Source organism: Siniperca chuatsi, linkage group LG11 (genome assembly GCF_020085105.1).
Source record: "Siniperca chuatsi isolate FFG_IHB_CAS linkage group LG11, ASM2008510v1, whole genome shotgun sequence".
Taxonomy (NCBI): domain Eukaryota; kingdom Metazoa; phylum Chordata; class Actinopteri; order Centrarchiformes; family Sinipercidae; genus Siniperca; species Siniperca chuatsi.
In genome coordinates, this window is record NC_058052.1 from 14,106,491 (window position 1) to 14,124,136 (window position 17,646).

The 17,646-nt window shown below is 39.2% G+C and overlaps 1 protein-coding gene across 1 annotated transcript; it reads left to right on the forward strand.

Annotated features, from left to right (window-relative positions):
* Positions 1-5,024: 5,024 nt before the first annotated feature.
* On the forward strand, positions 5,025-12,285 carry cxcl12a (chemokine (C-X-C motif) ligand 12a (stromal cell-derived factor 1)). Its single transcript, XM_044213085.1, has 4 exons — positions 5,025-5,182; positions 6,660-6,777; positions 7,881-7,964; positions 9,846-12,285. Exons 1-4 carry the CDS (start codon positions 5,116-5,118, stop codon positions 9,871-9,873), a joined length of 297 nt encoding a protein of 98 aa, XP_044069020.1. The 5' UTR covers positions 5,025-5,115; the 3' UTR covers positions 9,874-12,285.
* Positions 12,286-17,646: the final 5,361 nt, after the last annotated feature.

A 17,646-nucleotide genomic window follows, 5' to 3' on the forward strand; every position in this document is an offset into this window, starting at 1 on the left:
TCAGTAACAAAATAAACTGCAGGAGTTTTTGCTTGTGAGAAAAAGTGTGTTTGCATATGTGTATCTGTCCTAGGATTCAGTGTGTGTTTATGAACATTTGCAAAATAGTAATACACACACATGGAGAAACATGTATATCACAGATCTCCATGACCCATTGAAAAACCTACTCAAGAGAGTTTTGGGGAAAGAATCAAGATGATATACCGCAATAGCATTCCTTCGATTTAGAAAAACCTGTAACTGCATTACAACAGTATATCACCAGTCTTGACTTCAAAAAGCTAATTCAGCAGTGTTACCATGAACTTTAATGTGTATCTGGGCTGCCTCTCGGCTCCTCCTGGGCAACATCACGGAAGCAGCTGAAGGGTTTTTGTTCCCGTGGCTGGAGAGCACCAGGTGTCAAACTCTATGGATCCACCATCAACCTTACAGGCCAGCTCAACACCAGCTATAGTTCATGTGGCTCATTCTGGCATAAAACCACATGAAACCATAAAAACTAGCATATCTGACATTCACTTTAAATCTGACTTTATGGTAAGGTAAAGTAGATTTATTTTTTTGAGAGAACCTGGGAAAACATGTTTTATTCACTGTATCTCCGGGATTATCAGAATACAAAAACTCACTCTGCTGTTTGTTAATAATATGACTCCAGCAGCTCTAGCTTCTTGCCTGGAGTAACAAAGTTGTGTTTTTGTGCATGGCAAGTACAAAAAACAGGATATTGAGTCATGTACGATTTGTTGAAAAAATTAAAAATTTGATTAAAGTATTTATGTGACAACAGCATCGTGACGCAAGAAGGATTTTGTGTGGTTCACAAACCCTTTTGAAGGACAATACACAAGATCAAAACTTGACACTGATTATATCTTAGTTAAAATAAGAAAACAGAGAGCACTAATTACCAAGGACAACGAGGAAAATCTGGAGACAGTGCCTGCTAAGGAAAAAAGCAACAAATATGGGGACTCTGCCCAGATGCCCATGTTATTTACCCTGGAAGTTTCATTAGAAGAGATAAAATGAGGCAGAAAATGTCTTTTTGTTGCTGTTATATTTGGAGGATCTTGAAACATGCAAGGGATTATAAAGCCATTGTCCAATGCATTGTTTCTTCTTTGATTCAACATCTATGGCTAAAGACTTTGTTGACAGGCCATTGAGGTGGTCCATATGGCGGTGTGAAGGCGCAGGGCTCGTGACTCTCTGGAGGATGTGGAGGAAACCAGACAAAGGCTCAGCCAGCAGGCCCTCAGCCTCACAGAGCCTCAATGGAGCAGTGGCAGATCCCCCACTGGGGCCAGTTGCCTGCACGTTCTCAAACCAAAGTCTGATCTATGGAAACCGGCCACTCCAACATAATACGCTCAGCCATCCATACTCCTGCCTCCTGGGTCATGTGGTCTCTCTTTAAAGGTGAATAGTAGTTAAGGAATGTTTAACAATCTATTGGCATGTGACAGATTAATGTTTTTTCTAACTCATCACTGACATAATGTAGATGAATTTGCTGTCATTGAACAGCATGGTGTATGTGATCTTTTAAAATATTTAGATAGGAAACTATGAAAAAGCAGCTTTGTAAAAGAGTTATTATGATGAGACAGTTTAATGTGTGTGGGTTTGGAATTCATATGCTATATTGGCTGTTAGGATCTGTCTCAAAATATAAGATTTGGTACAGTAGGTGAGAGATTTAAACTGTGTTATTGCATGTGGAAGAGAGAAATATATGAATCTACAGAGCAGAATCAACTAGAAACACATAGAGTAAAAAAAAATTCAGCATTTATGGATCTTCTGACATGACTTGTGAACGTAACACTAGAATATAGGATACACAAAATATATAATGATTTTGTCTTTTGTATAACCAGTTTGTGTTAGAATCACATTTGCTTTCTTTCTCTTTCTCCTTTATCCACTATTTTCTTCATCTATTTGCTTTGGCAACACAAATTTATTTAAATGCCAATGCCAATAAAGCAAACTGAGATTGAAAATAGTGAAATTGATAGAGAAAAAGACAGAGAGAGAGAGACGGACAGAACAACAACAGAGTTGATCAAAGTTGGCAGTCGTAAACGTTCTCAAGGTTTACACCTGACACCTGCTATGCCTTCGGAGCTTCAGAGAAAAACCTGACATGTGATTTACACTTGCAGTCAAAAAGGTACTTAACATGCTCTTTGAGAGTACAGTAAGAAATCAGGCAGAGAGCGGGAGATGGACCCCTGGAGTGAGACCTCCCAAAACAGACAGACAGCTGGGCTCCAGAACACAACTCTTGTCAGCTCAGACAAATATACCGGACACTGCACAGGTGTGAGGAAAACGTAACAGGTAACATATATATGTTCAGTGTGTGCAACTTGTGCCCAAATCACCTTATATCACTATCACCGGAAACACATCATGCAAACAGGCATGCTCACCCCAAAACACCCTAAAATGTGAGTGTGTTTCAGCACTTTCTTTCTCTTTCTGTTTTAAAGAAGATACTCTTAAAACAATGATTCCCAGTGAGTGTTTTATTTTCGGGAAGATGCAGACTGCGAACTTGTTGATGCAGGAAATGAATGAAACAATTGGGCAAGAAGATGTTCTGCCAAATCTGCTTATGTAATCACAATACTACACTCCATTCACCTCAGTAAAAGAAAGTAAATCTTGCTGATTGTGGCAGCAATGTTGAAATACTTGGATGTTGTCTGACTTCTCTCCCATGACATGGCCCCCATTTACAACTTTCGTGTGTGTGTGTGTGTGTGTGTGTGTGTGTGTGCGTGCGCGTGTGTGTTCAAGACAAATGACTTCCATTTGTTTTCGTGCTTGTGCGAACCGCACTGTACACGTTTGTTGTTTGTGCGGACTCACACAGGTTTGGGAAGGAATAGAGAAGTCAATGTAAAGTGTGTATTGTAATGCCACGTCAGGAATCCTGTGTGAGAGCGAGCAGGTTGGTGAGCTGTTGTGATCAGAGCTCTTTGATCTGAAACCCTCTGAAGTCACCTTTCACTCCAAGTCGAGAGAAACTTTCATACTGCGCTCTTTTCCACTCTGCTTGTTCTATCTTTCTCTTTCTTAGTTTCTCACAAACACACACACTTGAAGTTAGCCTTTGTAGCCTGTGAGAGAAGTCAATATGTGTCCATTCAGCTGTCAGCTGATTCTGCCCCGTACGTCCCCTTCTGTCTGTCTGGTCTCCATGGCACCATCTATAACGACAGTCTACACCGTACGGAGCAAAATGTCTCAGACAGACACAAAATGATAAACACACACAGATTTACACATAGGTAAGTTGTGAAAGCGCTTCATAATCAGCGTCTCGTGTGTACATTAATACTCAATCCTTGAGATAGATATTGTCCTTTTAACTTACTTAGCGGAGAATTTGTACTTTACTGAAGTTATGATCCTGGATAGATGCAGCAAATCACAAGCGTAAACCACTGTTACTCTCCTTGAACTACCCTTTTCTATTCCCCACTCATTTTCATGATAAAGTGTGCTGTCAGCAGGTGGTTTGCTTTCCCACAGCTGTGTGATGAGAGGATATGTCTCCAATAAATGGAAAAAGAAATAACAGAAAATACAAAATCAACTACTTATGCACATTATTCATGTTGCTCTGTGATTCACAAAAAAATGCAGCAAAACACATCCTCAGTCTGTGTAAATATAAGCTTTTGTTAGCTGCTGAGTAAAGGATTTCAGGATATAATTTTATTGTGGAATTGCATTTAGTTCAGTTGTGTGTCTTTGGCTTAAACAAGTCTGTACAAGCATTTCAGGTATTACAGCATTAGAGTAACCCAGTGTGAGATCAGTGCAAAAGACATGGCTCTGTCAGATCTCAGATAAACTTCTGACATACACACACACACACAGAAAGTACATATTTACTCATATAACACACATGTCCACACATAAACTGGAGTGTTGCTCTGAAAGATGAAAGCCAAATGTCTGAAAACTTCACATCTGCATCCCATTAAATACACTAATAACACCCTCACACACAACAGTGAGGATGTGCATGTGCACACACACACACACACACACACACACACACACACACACACACACACACACACACACACACACACACACATATTTGTTATATTCAGCAGACTGTATAAAGGCAATTGTTTAGGGATTCACTTAAACTGAGAAGAGTTTTGCTTCTTTCCAAACACAAGCCGTGAGGTGTGTGTGTGTTGTTTCTATATCCCTCTTGTCTATTTATTTGAACCATCAATGTAACAGAGAACACTTTATGCTCAAGTGGGTCCTCTCCAGTTACATTTTTAGCTTTTAATTAATTTGGGCCAATGAAGTCCCTGAGAAGACAAACCATGACTAAAAACAAACACATGAGCAAAAATGTCTCCAATTTCTTTTCATAGCCTCAGCAACCGCCATAAGGACCATGATGAGCAGGGGAAAATGCATCCAGTGTTTGTCTGGTGGGCAAATGTTGTGTTTCTTATTAGATGACTTAAATAGATTTTCTTAAAGCAAATAAATAAAATAAAACAAAATTAACTTCTTGTGAAGTTTGTCATGCCAAAAATATTCCATGACACACAGTACTGCTAAATTACTAAATGTTAGGTTACAGGCATGATAAAGGAAGAGGTGTGTGTGTGTGTGTGGTGGAGTGGGGGGGTCGTGATAGTTTGATGCGTCTCTATTGAGCGCTGTGCGTAATTTGGCTGCCTGAGCCAGTAGGAAAAGAAACAGGAAACAAAGACATTTCTTCTTACAAAATAAGAGCATAAAAACCAAACATTGTGAAAACAGAGTCGTCAGTCACTGACATATTGCGAAGAACGTACTTTACTTTTTTTAATGTAAAACGTATATTTTGCGTTTGGTTGTTTTTCGATACATTATATGACTTGATAAATGTTCGTTACAACAAAGCATGTTGCCTATGTGGTTTTTATTTTGCCTATTCATGACCGGAAGTATTATCTATTTTTCTGGCTGACTTGACACTGGTGCGTAATTTAATGCTCCACCACAGTCCCGTCTGTCACAGTTCCTTTGGACTCTACTCTGAGCAGGATCAAATCTCGGCGGCATTATCTCAGAATGGATGTGAAGCTGCTGGCAGTCGTGGCTGCGCTCACGCTGGTGATATATGCGCCTCCATCACAAGGTATTACATTCTTTTCTGATTTGGCTCAGGTTTATTTTGATTTTTTTTTTTTTGCAGCTGTCGGTGTAAAATAAAGCGATGCTTCTTTTTTTTTTTGAAAATAAGAACTGAAAAGGATGTTTAAATAAGCGTTTAATCCAACAGATTAGTCTTTACATTAAAAGACTGTTGACCTTTAGTACTTAAATACAGAAATAACCCTGATAGACTTTTGCAATTATTATGTCATGTTTGTGTTAATCCTAATTTTCGTGGAGTAAAATAAAGTCTCAATTTTAGTGACATATCTATCCAAATAATTGACAATTTATTTCACATGCCGAATTCCAATTACATACAATTAAGTGCAAATGTTGCATGAATTAAATGTCAGTTAAACGTATTACCTCTTTACTTTAATTTAAATATCATTTTCATTCCATAAATGTTAGTTTTAATGTATGCATGAGTTTGTTCTGGAGTGGGAAAAAACATTTTCCGCCGTGCGTAAAGCACCAACAGGTTGCACATGTGGATCTAGAAGTAAGAAATTCCCAGTCGGATCACCGATCAACGTGTGTATTTATTCTGCTTTTGTTTTTATTTAATTACGCGCAAATGAGGCAGCCAAAGCCACAACTAGTCTACGTGGCGACATCAGTCACCCGATTTGAAGGTGTTGCGCTCTTTATCATGTTAATACCGTGAGATCATGTGTAAAAAACAATCAGCATAGAGTTTAATCTATATGTACCTCACCATCTGTTCGTGTGACCTGTAGTCTTCTATCAGTTTCGCTTTAAAATAGTGAAGAAAAATAATATTAAACTGTTGTCTTTAAAACTCTGCATGTATGTATTTATTCTGAAAGCACCACATGCATTTTTAAAACATTCTTAGCCTGGATAACCCCGAGTTTTGTTCACGAAAAAATAATTAAAACATACTCCAAATTAATCAACTTGAACAACCTGAAAACTGAGGTTGTAATGGAAAGTATTCACATCCATCATGAAGTTTAAGGACCACACAGTTGTGTATGACTGAAAGAGCTTAGTGTTTGTGGGTCTAGAAGTCCTGATGTAAATGTCCCCTACCTCTGTGTGTGTTCTATGTTGCAAGCAAAGCTATCTTTAAAGCTTACATGAGTGATGCCTCGCTGAAGATGAATAGGTATAGATGATGGATACATGGAAAATTCATCTGCAAATCCGAGAAGATAAGCTACAGTACAGTGCATGGGCTGTTTGCATGTATAGATTTTAGATTTGTAGTGACTCTGTTTTGTAGTGATGTTTTTGTTTTCTGTATCATTTTCAACTCATTTGATTGTTGTTATGATGTTTAATCATATTTATATTCAACAAAATATATCTAGCAGTATCCCAGATTCCACAGGAGACCATTGCCTTCATCTAATCCATGTTTTATTGCTTTCTTTGAAGCATGATTTGCTGTAAATGTGTAACTGATATTCATCTCTTCTTCTCTTCCTCAGCAAAGCCCATCAGTCTGGTGGAGAGATGCTACTGTCGTTCAACAGTCAACAGCCTCCCACGAGGCTACATCCGAGAGCTCAGGTTCATCCACACGCCCAACTGCCCCTTCCAAGTGATGTGAGTATTGTTTTTAATGCTGGCTTTAGTGAGTGGCAGCCACACAAACACATAGAATTGCATGTTTTCCTCTCTGGCCTTAAAACATCAGACAGGTTTCCTCCTTGTTGGACATTTCTCACCATCAATCTCTGAGAGGTGACAGGCCAGAGAAAAGAGTTGTGCATGCATGTGTACACACATACACACACACACACACACCCCTCGGTCACTTGCTTTCACATGCACACATGCACAGAAAGCAAGACGCTTTTAGTACGGGCCCAATGATGCATCCACAGGAAGTGCTCCATTTGAGTATGAGTGAATGTGAAAGGGAGGTGGAAATTGGATGCAGTTTTGTTTTCAACTGGAAAGCAATAGTTGCGGGTTTTGTAATTGGGTTGGATTCTAATTTGCTTGTCATGCAGCGTTTCCTCCTCATGCTGTGCTTACAACCTTTAGGTCTGATCTCATTCATTGTTATGGCTCATGTGGGGTGAATTTACAGGCAGCAACACAAGCATATTGCAGTTAGTTACAATAGACAGAAAAATCTCAGGAACAGTTATGAGTGGGACATAGAATTGGCAGGTCTTACAAATACACATACAGGGAGAGGGAAAAACAGATTTTTACTTAGCAGGACATGTGCGTCAAAGGAGGCATGATCTCCCACATAGAGACATCTGAGCCAGTCTTGACCCATTCTGTAAATAACCATGGGGTTATGCTTGATTTAGAATCTAGCCTGTAGCCACATGTTGAGGAATCGACTCATCAACCTACATGTACTCAAATTTTTACTGAACATTAGTTAGGTAGTTCAATCAAGGGTGAAATATCAAACTTAAAGGATATGATCTTTGAAAACTGCGTGAATGCACATATTGTTTAGCTGTACGAACATCTGTAACAGCATCACATACAGGGTAAAAGAGTGATTGGTCACTGCTGTGAAAGAGCTCTCTGTGTGTGTCAAACTGACAAGAGAGTGTTAATTCAGTCTGTTTAATAACAATGTGTCAAGACACCTGATGTCACTGACTTTGCATAATTCACCCTTTCATCTTCATCTGAGGCATGATTGGCATATACTGAACTCTTTTCCTTTTTCTAATCAGTGCCAAGCTGAAGACAAACAAAGAGGTGTGCGTGAACCCAGAGATCCGGTGGCTGCAGCAGTACCTGAAGAACGCTGTCAACAAGTAAGTTGCAACAAATCAGACTGATTTTGGTTATGGATTGTGTGTTTGCTGCAGTACATGGTTCAGTTGTCTGCTGCAATTTGTCAAGCTTAAAACAGATAACTCGTCGGGAGCACTGTAAAATCACTTCCACTCTATAGAAATTTAAAGTAAGGAATGCAAAGGCACATTTGGACATGTATCAGTTGACCATTGTGAGAGTGACAGCTCTTAATTGCCCAATTAACAATTGAGCCCAAACTTCAAACATGCTGGTACATGTACAAGTGGGAGTAGAGACTGATTCTACTTTCACACACTACAGTGCTGTTATGGGTTCATCACAGCTTATGCAAGACACATGTTTAATAAAATATGGATGTATACCACACTTGAATAAACATTGTATATTTGCTAAACAGAGTTTTCAACTCGATACAGGCAAATTAGTGTCACTTGATATAATTACCTTTATCTTTTGGTCACTTAATGTAACATTAATGCAACAACTTGCATTCTACAATCATGTTAAAGTTTGTCTGAGTTTGAGAGGGCTTAAAGTCACCACCAATATCAACTGTCTCCTTCCTGTCCTGAGGACACTTTCCTGAAAAACGTTGGCACCATAAAGTTTATAGAAGGGATCAAGTTGCCACCCTAAACTCGGTGCAGTCATATATTTCCAAGGATTGAGCACCCCTGTAGTGGTCGGATGAAACGAACTCTTCTGCACCGTGGTGTGGAGGCAGATGAAGAGTTTGGGGATGAAAATAGTGGATTTCCTGTCTCTCCACATGAAGAAAACTTTGTGCACTCCTGGAATCACTGACCCAATGAGGACATTGCTATCGCCTCTGTGCTCTAGCCTCTGCCACACACACTCAATACCCACTGACTGATCCGCCCACAGTCCCGCAGTCAGACTGTCTGTCTCAAGGATGATAGTAGAGCCCCTTGACTTGTTAAGGTGTGAACACCTTCTACATAACAAAACAGCCCATGTAGAGAGTAGATGGTGGTCATTTACAATAGATCAGACCTAATGTGTTTCCAATTACACATACAGTCAAAGGGGGGAGGGACAAACTTATTTACAATGTGTATAAAGGCACACGATTGTTAAGTCATGCATTATGCTAATCTTCAGTCTGGTAAACAAGACCGTGATTACCTTTTTTATCAGTTGAAATGTGGCTCAGTGTTTCCTGAGTATTATTCCAATGACAATAATTCAACTGCCCACCCATGTTCAAGTGTTTATACTGTTAATATATACGGTTTGCGCAGCGGTATGCGTATACCACTCTGCAACTGCTGCAAATTAAAGTTTTTTTTCATTTACCAGCAATGAAGTCAAAGTTTTACAAAAAGTTCTTTTTGGAATGAAAAACTGTCAACAAGTAATTGACAAAAAACTTTAGAGTCAGAAATGGCCAACTGACTAATGGACTAAAAGTGGACTGATTAACCAGCGAAAAACTGAATGCAGGATAAATTTAACTTTAATAGGCTAAAATGTTAAGTTCTTGATTACAGGTCAACAAACATTTTGGTCCTGTAAACCTGAAGCAGCTGTTTTTGTTTGAGAATGCTGGAACTAAATATATTCTGAATTTTGGCATTCAGTCATGGCTGAATATATACCAATTCATTTTCAATATGGTGTACATTATGGGTACATTTTCACAGACAAGTGTGACCAAATGGACATGGTCAAAATTTTGTTTGTCACTCAGCCGGAGTTATCTAGTATAATCAATTCTTGTTGGTTGTGGAAACATTGGAAGCCAGCAATCACCTGTGTGAATAGTCAGAGCCAGATATGTTATATGATTTTGACATTGTGTCTTCACATCTTTTTTTTTCTATAAAACTCATATCAAATTTGCTTTTCTCTTCCAGGATGAAGAAATCCAAACAGGGCAACTAAAAACTCCTGCAGAGATCCTCCTGAGCCATCACAGTTATGTAACATGTGAAATGAGATCATCTGGTATGTTGTACAGCACTTATCCTGGCTGCCAGGCTGCAGCCTCTCGCATGGAATGAACCTACAACTCACCATGAACACCTATCTACTAGCCGTGTCGCCGTTTTTCACCATCGCCACTCTCACCACTTATAGAGATCATAGATGTTATTAGTGCAAAGTGCAATTATATCTGTAAGTGTATGTTTTCCTAACTCTAATGTATATACTTTTTTGTTAATGGAATTCAACAGTAAAGAGCTATTTTTTGAGATTTTCTCGTTCCTCTGGCCTCTCTGTCATTTAGAAAAATGGATTGACCCCGGGGTCAAAGTGTTTAAGGAGGAGAGATGTAGGTCAGTGGGAGGGTTTTCTCCACAACAAACATGAGTCAACATCCCACTTGCAAGTAGCAGAGTCCTGTGGACCATTGTGCCAAGAGATTTATTATAACTAATCCTAAAAATGGGATCTGCTTATCCTTAGTGTCTCTGATTTTAAATTGTACAAAATTATGAACAGCAACATATAGTTTCTCTTCTAAAAACGAAGGAATGGGCAGAGTTTGCCAAGTTGTATTGCATGTTTCAAGTTAATTGGCACCATGGAATTTCAATGGGTGCCAGCTAACCCCAGACTGAATATAAGATGTATAAAAGATTCTAGTAAAAATGGCAATTACAATGCTTTCGTGATGGAAGTTAGGATGCCAAAAGAGCTTGAGCATTTCCTGAGCTATTCTGAGGCTGTGATTACGCAACCCTCTGTTACCCAACATGTCTGCTTTTTTCACTCTTAGAGAAAAGTTGAACATCTGGATCCTAAACAGTTTTAATTGAGTGGGCAATAAGTCGAAATTTACTGGAATCATAAAATTGTGTCACTTAACTAGAGAAGGTAAGAACAAATCCAGACGCTCAACAATCACAGTTAGCGGCCTTACTAAATTGGTGTCAAAAAGACAAGCTTTATTCTGATTGAAATAAGCTCTTAGTATGAATATCCATTTCAAAGAGGGATGTACAGCAATTTGAATAACAGTTACCACATCAGTAGTTAAAACACTATATTATACTGAGAGCCGCAGTAGAGAAAGTAGTACTGTAGTACCTTTACTGACAATGAATAGATGTACATTGATGTGACTACCTACAACTGTCATGCAGATAGCAATGCACTTTATATCTGATGTATTCATGTTTTAATGACACAATTTACTATTACTCACTAAGTCTGATCATTAAATTCTGTCTTTATTTTTTATGTTTATCATGCTGTTTCTATTCTGTTTTTGCGATCACTGAATGTGTAGCTGCATTTAACTGTTGAAGCCTGGGAGATCTATTCATCCATTCATTTAAATCTCCTTGTCATATGTAAAATTAATGTTATAGAAATGTTTTATTTTTGTACTCTTTTATGCATTTATATATTAAATCTAAGCATTTAAATGAAGGAAATGTACTCTCACAATTGAGTCATGGTCAGTAAAAAAAAGGAAATCTTTAAAACGTTATGGCTACCATTTTAATGTATGCTTTCCTATGCATGTTACGAGCCTTTTCGTCATAAATACACACACTTATACCCACTGATGCACACATACACACAGTTCAGTTATGTGACTCACATCTTTATATTCAGTCTATAGCAAGCTTTACCAGGGCCAGCACACAGCTGCTGCAATCTTACTGTACTTGTGGGTCAGAGGGCAAATCTAAAGACTTTGATGTGAGAACATGTGTTTAGCTTTACTCACAAGGGCAAATGAAAGGCAAGGACAATGATCCTGCCTGTAATTTAACTATTAACTCAACAAGCGACCATTAGGCAAACATAAGAGCTAAAAGGGATGAACTTTCAACTTCCCTCTAAGGGCATTATGTGAGGCGGAGCACAGTAGTATATGTGATGAGAGTGGTCCGCTGATGGAAACATCAGGGAGAGATAAAGGGCTGTGAGTGGCAGTCCACAACACATTTTGCTATGTTTACTGATTAGCTTTGAAGTCTGGTTTAAGCATGACAAAAGCAGAGTTCACAGCACCCTTGTGCAAGATAAAGCCATTGATTTAGCCCCTGATTTAGCTCTGGTGTCCTAATTTGGAGTGGGAATAAATCAGATATAATCATTGCATGAACTGATTGTTAAACTGATATCACTGCAGGAATCTGCAGGTAGCAACAACTATTTTCCTCTCCAGTAATGTGAAAATTGGGCAGCTTAAGTGACATTTTATCATAATTTTGTCATACAGAGGACATGCCCTCTTATCTTACAGTGTTAACTATTTGTACTACCATTTGTAAAACATTTTTAAAACATTTGTTCCCTGGGAATTTTTCAATTAAACTTCATGAGACTTTATAAATAGCTCACCTGTCATTTGCCTTCTGTCATCCATATTTTACATGCAATTATCCATGTAGCTACAGTGTCACTGATCTGTGTGGGTTGCACAAAATCATACAAATATGATATGCCTTCTAATGTTTGTAATAGTTCATAACTCACTGTGTTCTTGGGATCACTGCCAACACCCACCAGTTAAACCATAAAGGTGGTGTGACTGATGCCATGAAGCCTGAGATGTAGGGAAAGGGGGATGGAAAAGGTTTAACTTTATATTTATATGTGCACATTACATTTACCTGTAAATGGAAAATGTGAAAAAAATCCAAGAATCTGTGTAAAAACATCACACACTGTTTGAAAAACTAGGTCATTCATATAAAATGTGTTGTGTCGGAGAAACAAAAAAAGCTAATGTAAACATATAAAGAGGTTTCTTTAATAAAGTGTACATTAAACAGAAGGCCATGGAGTAAATGAGACATGTTAAAGCCCTAATGCATCTGCACATCAAGTTTACTGAAGTGTAACAGAACAACATGATTAAACGAATTATTGGCAGATTTACACACGTGATCTTGAGTGATCATGTTGCTACTTGAGGCTAGCTGGGCACCGAGCCTAAATAAACACACCACAGAACTGCTCACCACGATGTGTTTCACATATTCATCACCAAACCTGAGAGACAAGCACATAGAGCTTATCAGCTGCTGTGACTCACTGCCACTTTGGAGGAAATCCCTGAACAAGCAACTTATCAAACCAAGAGTTCAGTTTAAAAGTGAATTAGTCTGTGTTGCAAGGCTGTGTTTTATAATATTGTGAAATATTCTGAAAAATAATACAACCAGAGGGCTATTCAGCACCTTGGTTTGAGCTGTACAGCCAGCACAGTACTGGTTTACTCAAAGGCTAAGGAACGTACAAGACAGGAGAAGACATATGAAATTCATATTCAGCATTGCCTTCAAAAACTCTATTGGGGTTTAGACTTCAACCACAATGTCAGACAAAAAACTGACACCTTGACAGATGAATAAAGATTTGTCATGTGAAATGCAAGGAATGACACAGAAATAAGGGACGAGTGGAGTGTATGTGCTCATTTGACTTACAGTACATGTTCCCTCCATCTTTAGCTGTAAGGGCTCCCAGATGTGCAGCCAATGAAACTCCACTTAGTGGTTATTCATCATGAAAAGCTGAGCATGAAAAAATTTAAACTTTTTGTGTGTATGTGTGTGTACGTGTGTGTGTGTGAGGGTAACAAGGGTCATAGAAAACAACTTCAAAAAGGTCCCAGTGAACATTGCGCTCCCAGGTCAGACCAGTTTTTAATAAAAACTATAAGGTGGTAAAGTTAACCTGGGGTCAGTTTTAATGTTTGTGTGTGTGTGTGTGTGTGTGTGTGTGTGTGTGTGTGTGTGCATATCAGTGAGTGTGTGAATGTATGCATGTGTGATGTCACTTCCTAACTCTACTCCAAGACCATTTACTTTGCTTTAGCTCCGTACCTTCAGGATGCTGGCAGCTGAACACAGCAAGTTAAAGGCCCTCCTAGTTTGTCACCACCCAAAATGTCAAGGGATCATGAAAATTGTCCTGCGGAGCTTATTAGGTGGTCAAAACACAGACACTCCCTCGTCACTGCGGTTCGACCGTGGAAGAGTAAAGTGCTGCGACACAACACTAAGCTTTTCGAGGGAAATGAAAACTATCAGGCCAGTTACTGAGCGGCTGTGATCTTAAACTTGTGAAATGTTTGAACTGGCAGGATGAAGATGTGAGTGCACACAGATTTTCAGTGCTTTGTGGTCTACTGAAGGTCTAATTATATTTGCTTGTGCTCCATGAAAAGGCACTCTTCTGGATGACTTCCTTCCCTATAGCCACTGCTATATCCACACATGAATAAACACATACTTATGAAAGGATGTATGTGTTGTGTATGTGTTGAACTCTTGGACATTATATTCCTGTTTCTGTTGCTTTTTGTAAGCCTAATAAGAAGGAATGGACTAGTTTTGCATTCACATTTGATCTCCCAAAGGAAAACTTTACATTTTGTTGTCGTTTCAACAATTAGCTCAGAGCACAGGTCAGCTACCATGGGGCAGACACTTGGCTGCCATGTGGGATTGATGTCATGAGTGGTTTTTCCGGTTGAAGGTTGAAAGCTTAAATTGGCACCCAGCTTTAGACTCTGAAACAGTACAATACAGAGACAGACAAGAAAATAAAGGTGAAGTGGCATAATTTATGATTAAAGAGAAGAAAGCTATAGTGCTATGAACCTTAGTCTGAGAAAGGCCAAAATGATGTGAACTGTGAACTTCTGTATATTAGTTGTCCACAATACATTTAATGTAAATAAACACACTGGGCCTCATATAATCTGTTAAATTATTCCTCATTGTTCCATTAACTGTCATTCAGCAAACCCCTATAATACTGTGGAAGAAAAAAATATTTCCCTGAATACACACTCACTCTTCAGACATGAGCTTGACTAAGCGAACTTCCATACAGAGCTGTCTGCAATCTTTGTTCCTCTCCCATAAGTACTGATTCTTTCTCATTTCTCATCAGAGTAGACACGCAGATGTTGCCTATCCTCCAGCACAGAGAATAAACCTCTGACTCTGTGATTCCTGCATAGAAAGTTTCTTCAACAATTCTCTGAGAGGTTGATGTGTGTGTGTCTGGGAAGTGTGTATCAGCAGCTCCTGCTCTCTCTCCACCACAGCTCCCCTCCTGTCCCAGACCAGGCCACTGCCCTTGGGCACTGGGTGAACCAAAATCATGCTCCCCAAGGGAAACATTAGCAGAGTCATAGCTGTTTTTGTATCAGATGACCTGTAGCACATTTCCACAAAGGCACACTCTGAGTCTGAAAAATCCCAAGTAATGATTTCTAAATGACTTGTTGATTATGAAAGGGGGGGCCACTGAGTGTTGTTAATTGCCTTAACACTGCCAGTGACCCGCCAGAACATTAATCACAATTATGACAAAATTACCCAGCCGAATGTCTCCGAAGAGTTGCTGCGACGGATGTTGAAAGTGACCAACATGCAGTGTGTAATAACAGCGGCATGTGTGTGTCTGTTTGAGAATGAATGGGAGGCTAATAGAGGGGCCCCTATGAGCGGTTAAAATAGCCCTCCTGCAGTCTCTCCACCTTTCATGTGCTAATATTTCCAAGGTTATGAGTCCCAACACTATCCATGTTCACACAGATGCTTGCAGGGACATGGGGCCTTCCCTCCACACAATAACACCGGCTATGGTGCAAATTCCTTTAGTGTGATTCTGTTTTCAAACCCAGGAGAAATATGGTGGACTCTGGATGTTAGGTATGGAGGAGACACAAAGGAGTCACACACTCAGGGGACTGTAGGAGGCCTCGGTCTGCGGGGCCCAGAGACGCTGAAACACCACCAACTATAAACCTCACTCACATATCACACACTGTTTCCCTTCATCTCCATTCCTTTCAGGATTATCACCCACATCCTAATTGGTTGATATATTCGTGGTGCCTCCATAAATGGTGTGTTGAATGTCTTCCCATATATAGCTCTGAGTGCCATGTGTCACCCAAAGAGAGGGAAAAGAAGACCATTAAGAATGTGACTTACCATAAGAAGAAAGAAACACTTGAGCATTGATGATGAAACTGATATACTGTATTCTCCTCATCTCCAATACCACAGTGTTTTTTTTCACCATGAGGTCGATCACTACAGAGACCCTTCTGTTGGGCTGCAGTGTGACTCAGTGCCTGAACACGCTGTCCAGATGGGACAGACAGGGAGGTCTGATGCCTAATGCCATCCACTAACATTGTTCATCCTCAAACAATTACATTTTCTAGAAACAAAGCGAATTTCACCCACAATACATCTGAATAGCATTTTGATGTAACTGATACTCCACAAATATTTTTGATTGTCTTTATTTCATTAGGTAGTTAGTTGTTTTGCTTTGATCAGATTTCAAATTTGACAACAATGATAAGATCTTTGGTTATATTTTAGAAGAACTTAACAATGTGAAAAGTACATTTTCCCAACATAGTGCTACATCAAAGGCACAGGCACACATTTAATATCTACACAAAACGTATGGAATTATAAGAAAAGTTTTTTTTTTTTTGGGGGGGGGGCTAAAGACATTCCAATCAGCCTCAGCTGTACTTTGTGTTTAGTGATAATTAGCTAATCTTAGCATGCTAACACGCTAAATGCTGAATATGGTAAACATCATACATGTTAATATTGTCATTGTGATCATGTCAACATGCTGATGTTGGCATTTAGCTCAAAGCACCGCTGTGCCTAAGTACAGCCTCACGACTCTTCGTAATTGTTTTTACCTATATTTAGCAGTAGTAATGATTATCATTTTTCAGTAATGTAAGAAAGGCAGCATTTTATGATGTTTGACTGTTGTGATCAGAAAGAGAGTAGTAAGAGGATAATATTTATTGTTGGGCAATCAGTCTTTAGTTAGTCTACACAATGCACCTAGACCAGAGCAATATCGTAACCAAATGTTTAAAAAAAGAAAAATGTGAAACGTATCCACTTTTATTCATATCCAGGGCCTTGCCAGTCCTTATCCAAAGCTGAGCCAACACAAGAACGCCACACACGCTGAAGGACCATAAGTTCAACGTCCAAACTAAAAATGATCTCACGTCACACAGATCCAACTTCTTTCCAGTGTTTCACAACCTGCTCTGGAGTGCCATTTCGCAGGAAATCCAATCACACCAAGGAAGTGAAGTAAAGTTGGGAAACTGAAGCCATGAGCACACAGGAAAATTAAAGACCATCCACCTTGCAGTCTGCCTGGTGCATTTGTTTCCATCCATCTGGTCGACTTAATGAAGCCTTCCTGGAATCACATCTATTGTTATAGGAGAACGCAACCTCACAGACAAACCAGTTGTCTGTTGCAGTTTACATAAAACACATCAAAGAAACTAGAACAAAGGCGTTCTAATACCCAGACTAAAAGGAATTCTCTATCAATCTGGTATGAATTGTGCGATACATAAAGTAGATATTGTAAGTCAGCTGTTTAAAGCTGGCCTCAGTACAGAGGAATAGTGTTTGGCTACTGGCTGTTAATAGCAGGAACTATTTTAAGGAATAAAATAATTTCCTTCATGGCCATCACCAATTCAATTTAGTCCAGAAAATAATTGCAGCTTGTGTATTCCAGTGGGTGTTCTTCTGAAAAGTCCAGGTTGTACAGCTCATGAAAACTGTGTCCAAGAGTCTGAGCAATGAACTGTAGTATTTCAACACCGATGTGCAGGCCAGCTAAAAGAAGTTGGACTCGACAGAGACAGATCTGACATGGATCTAG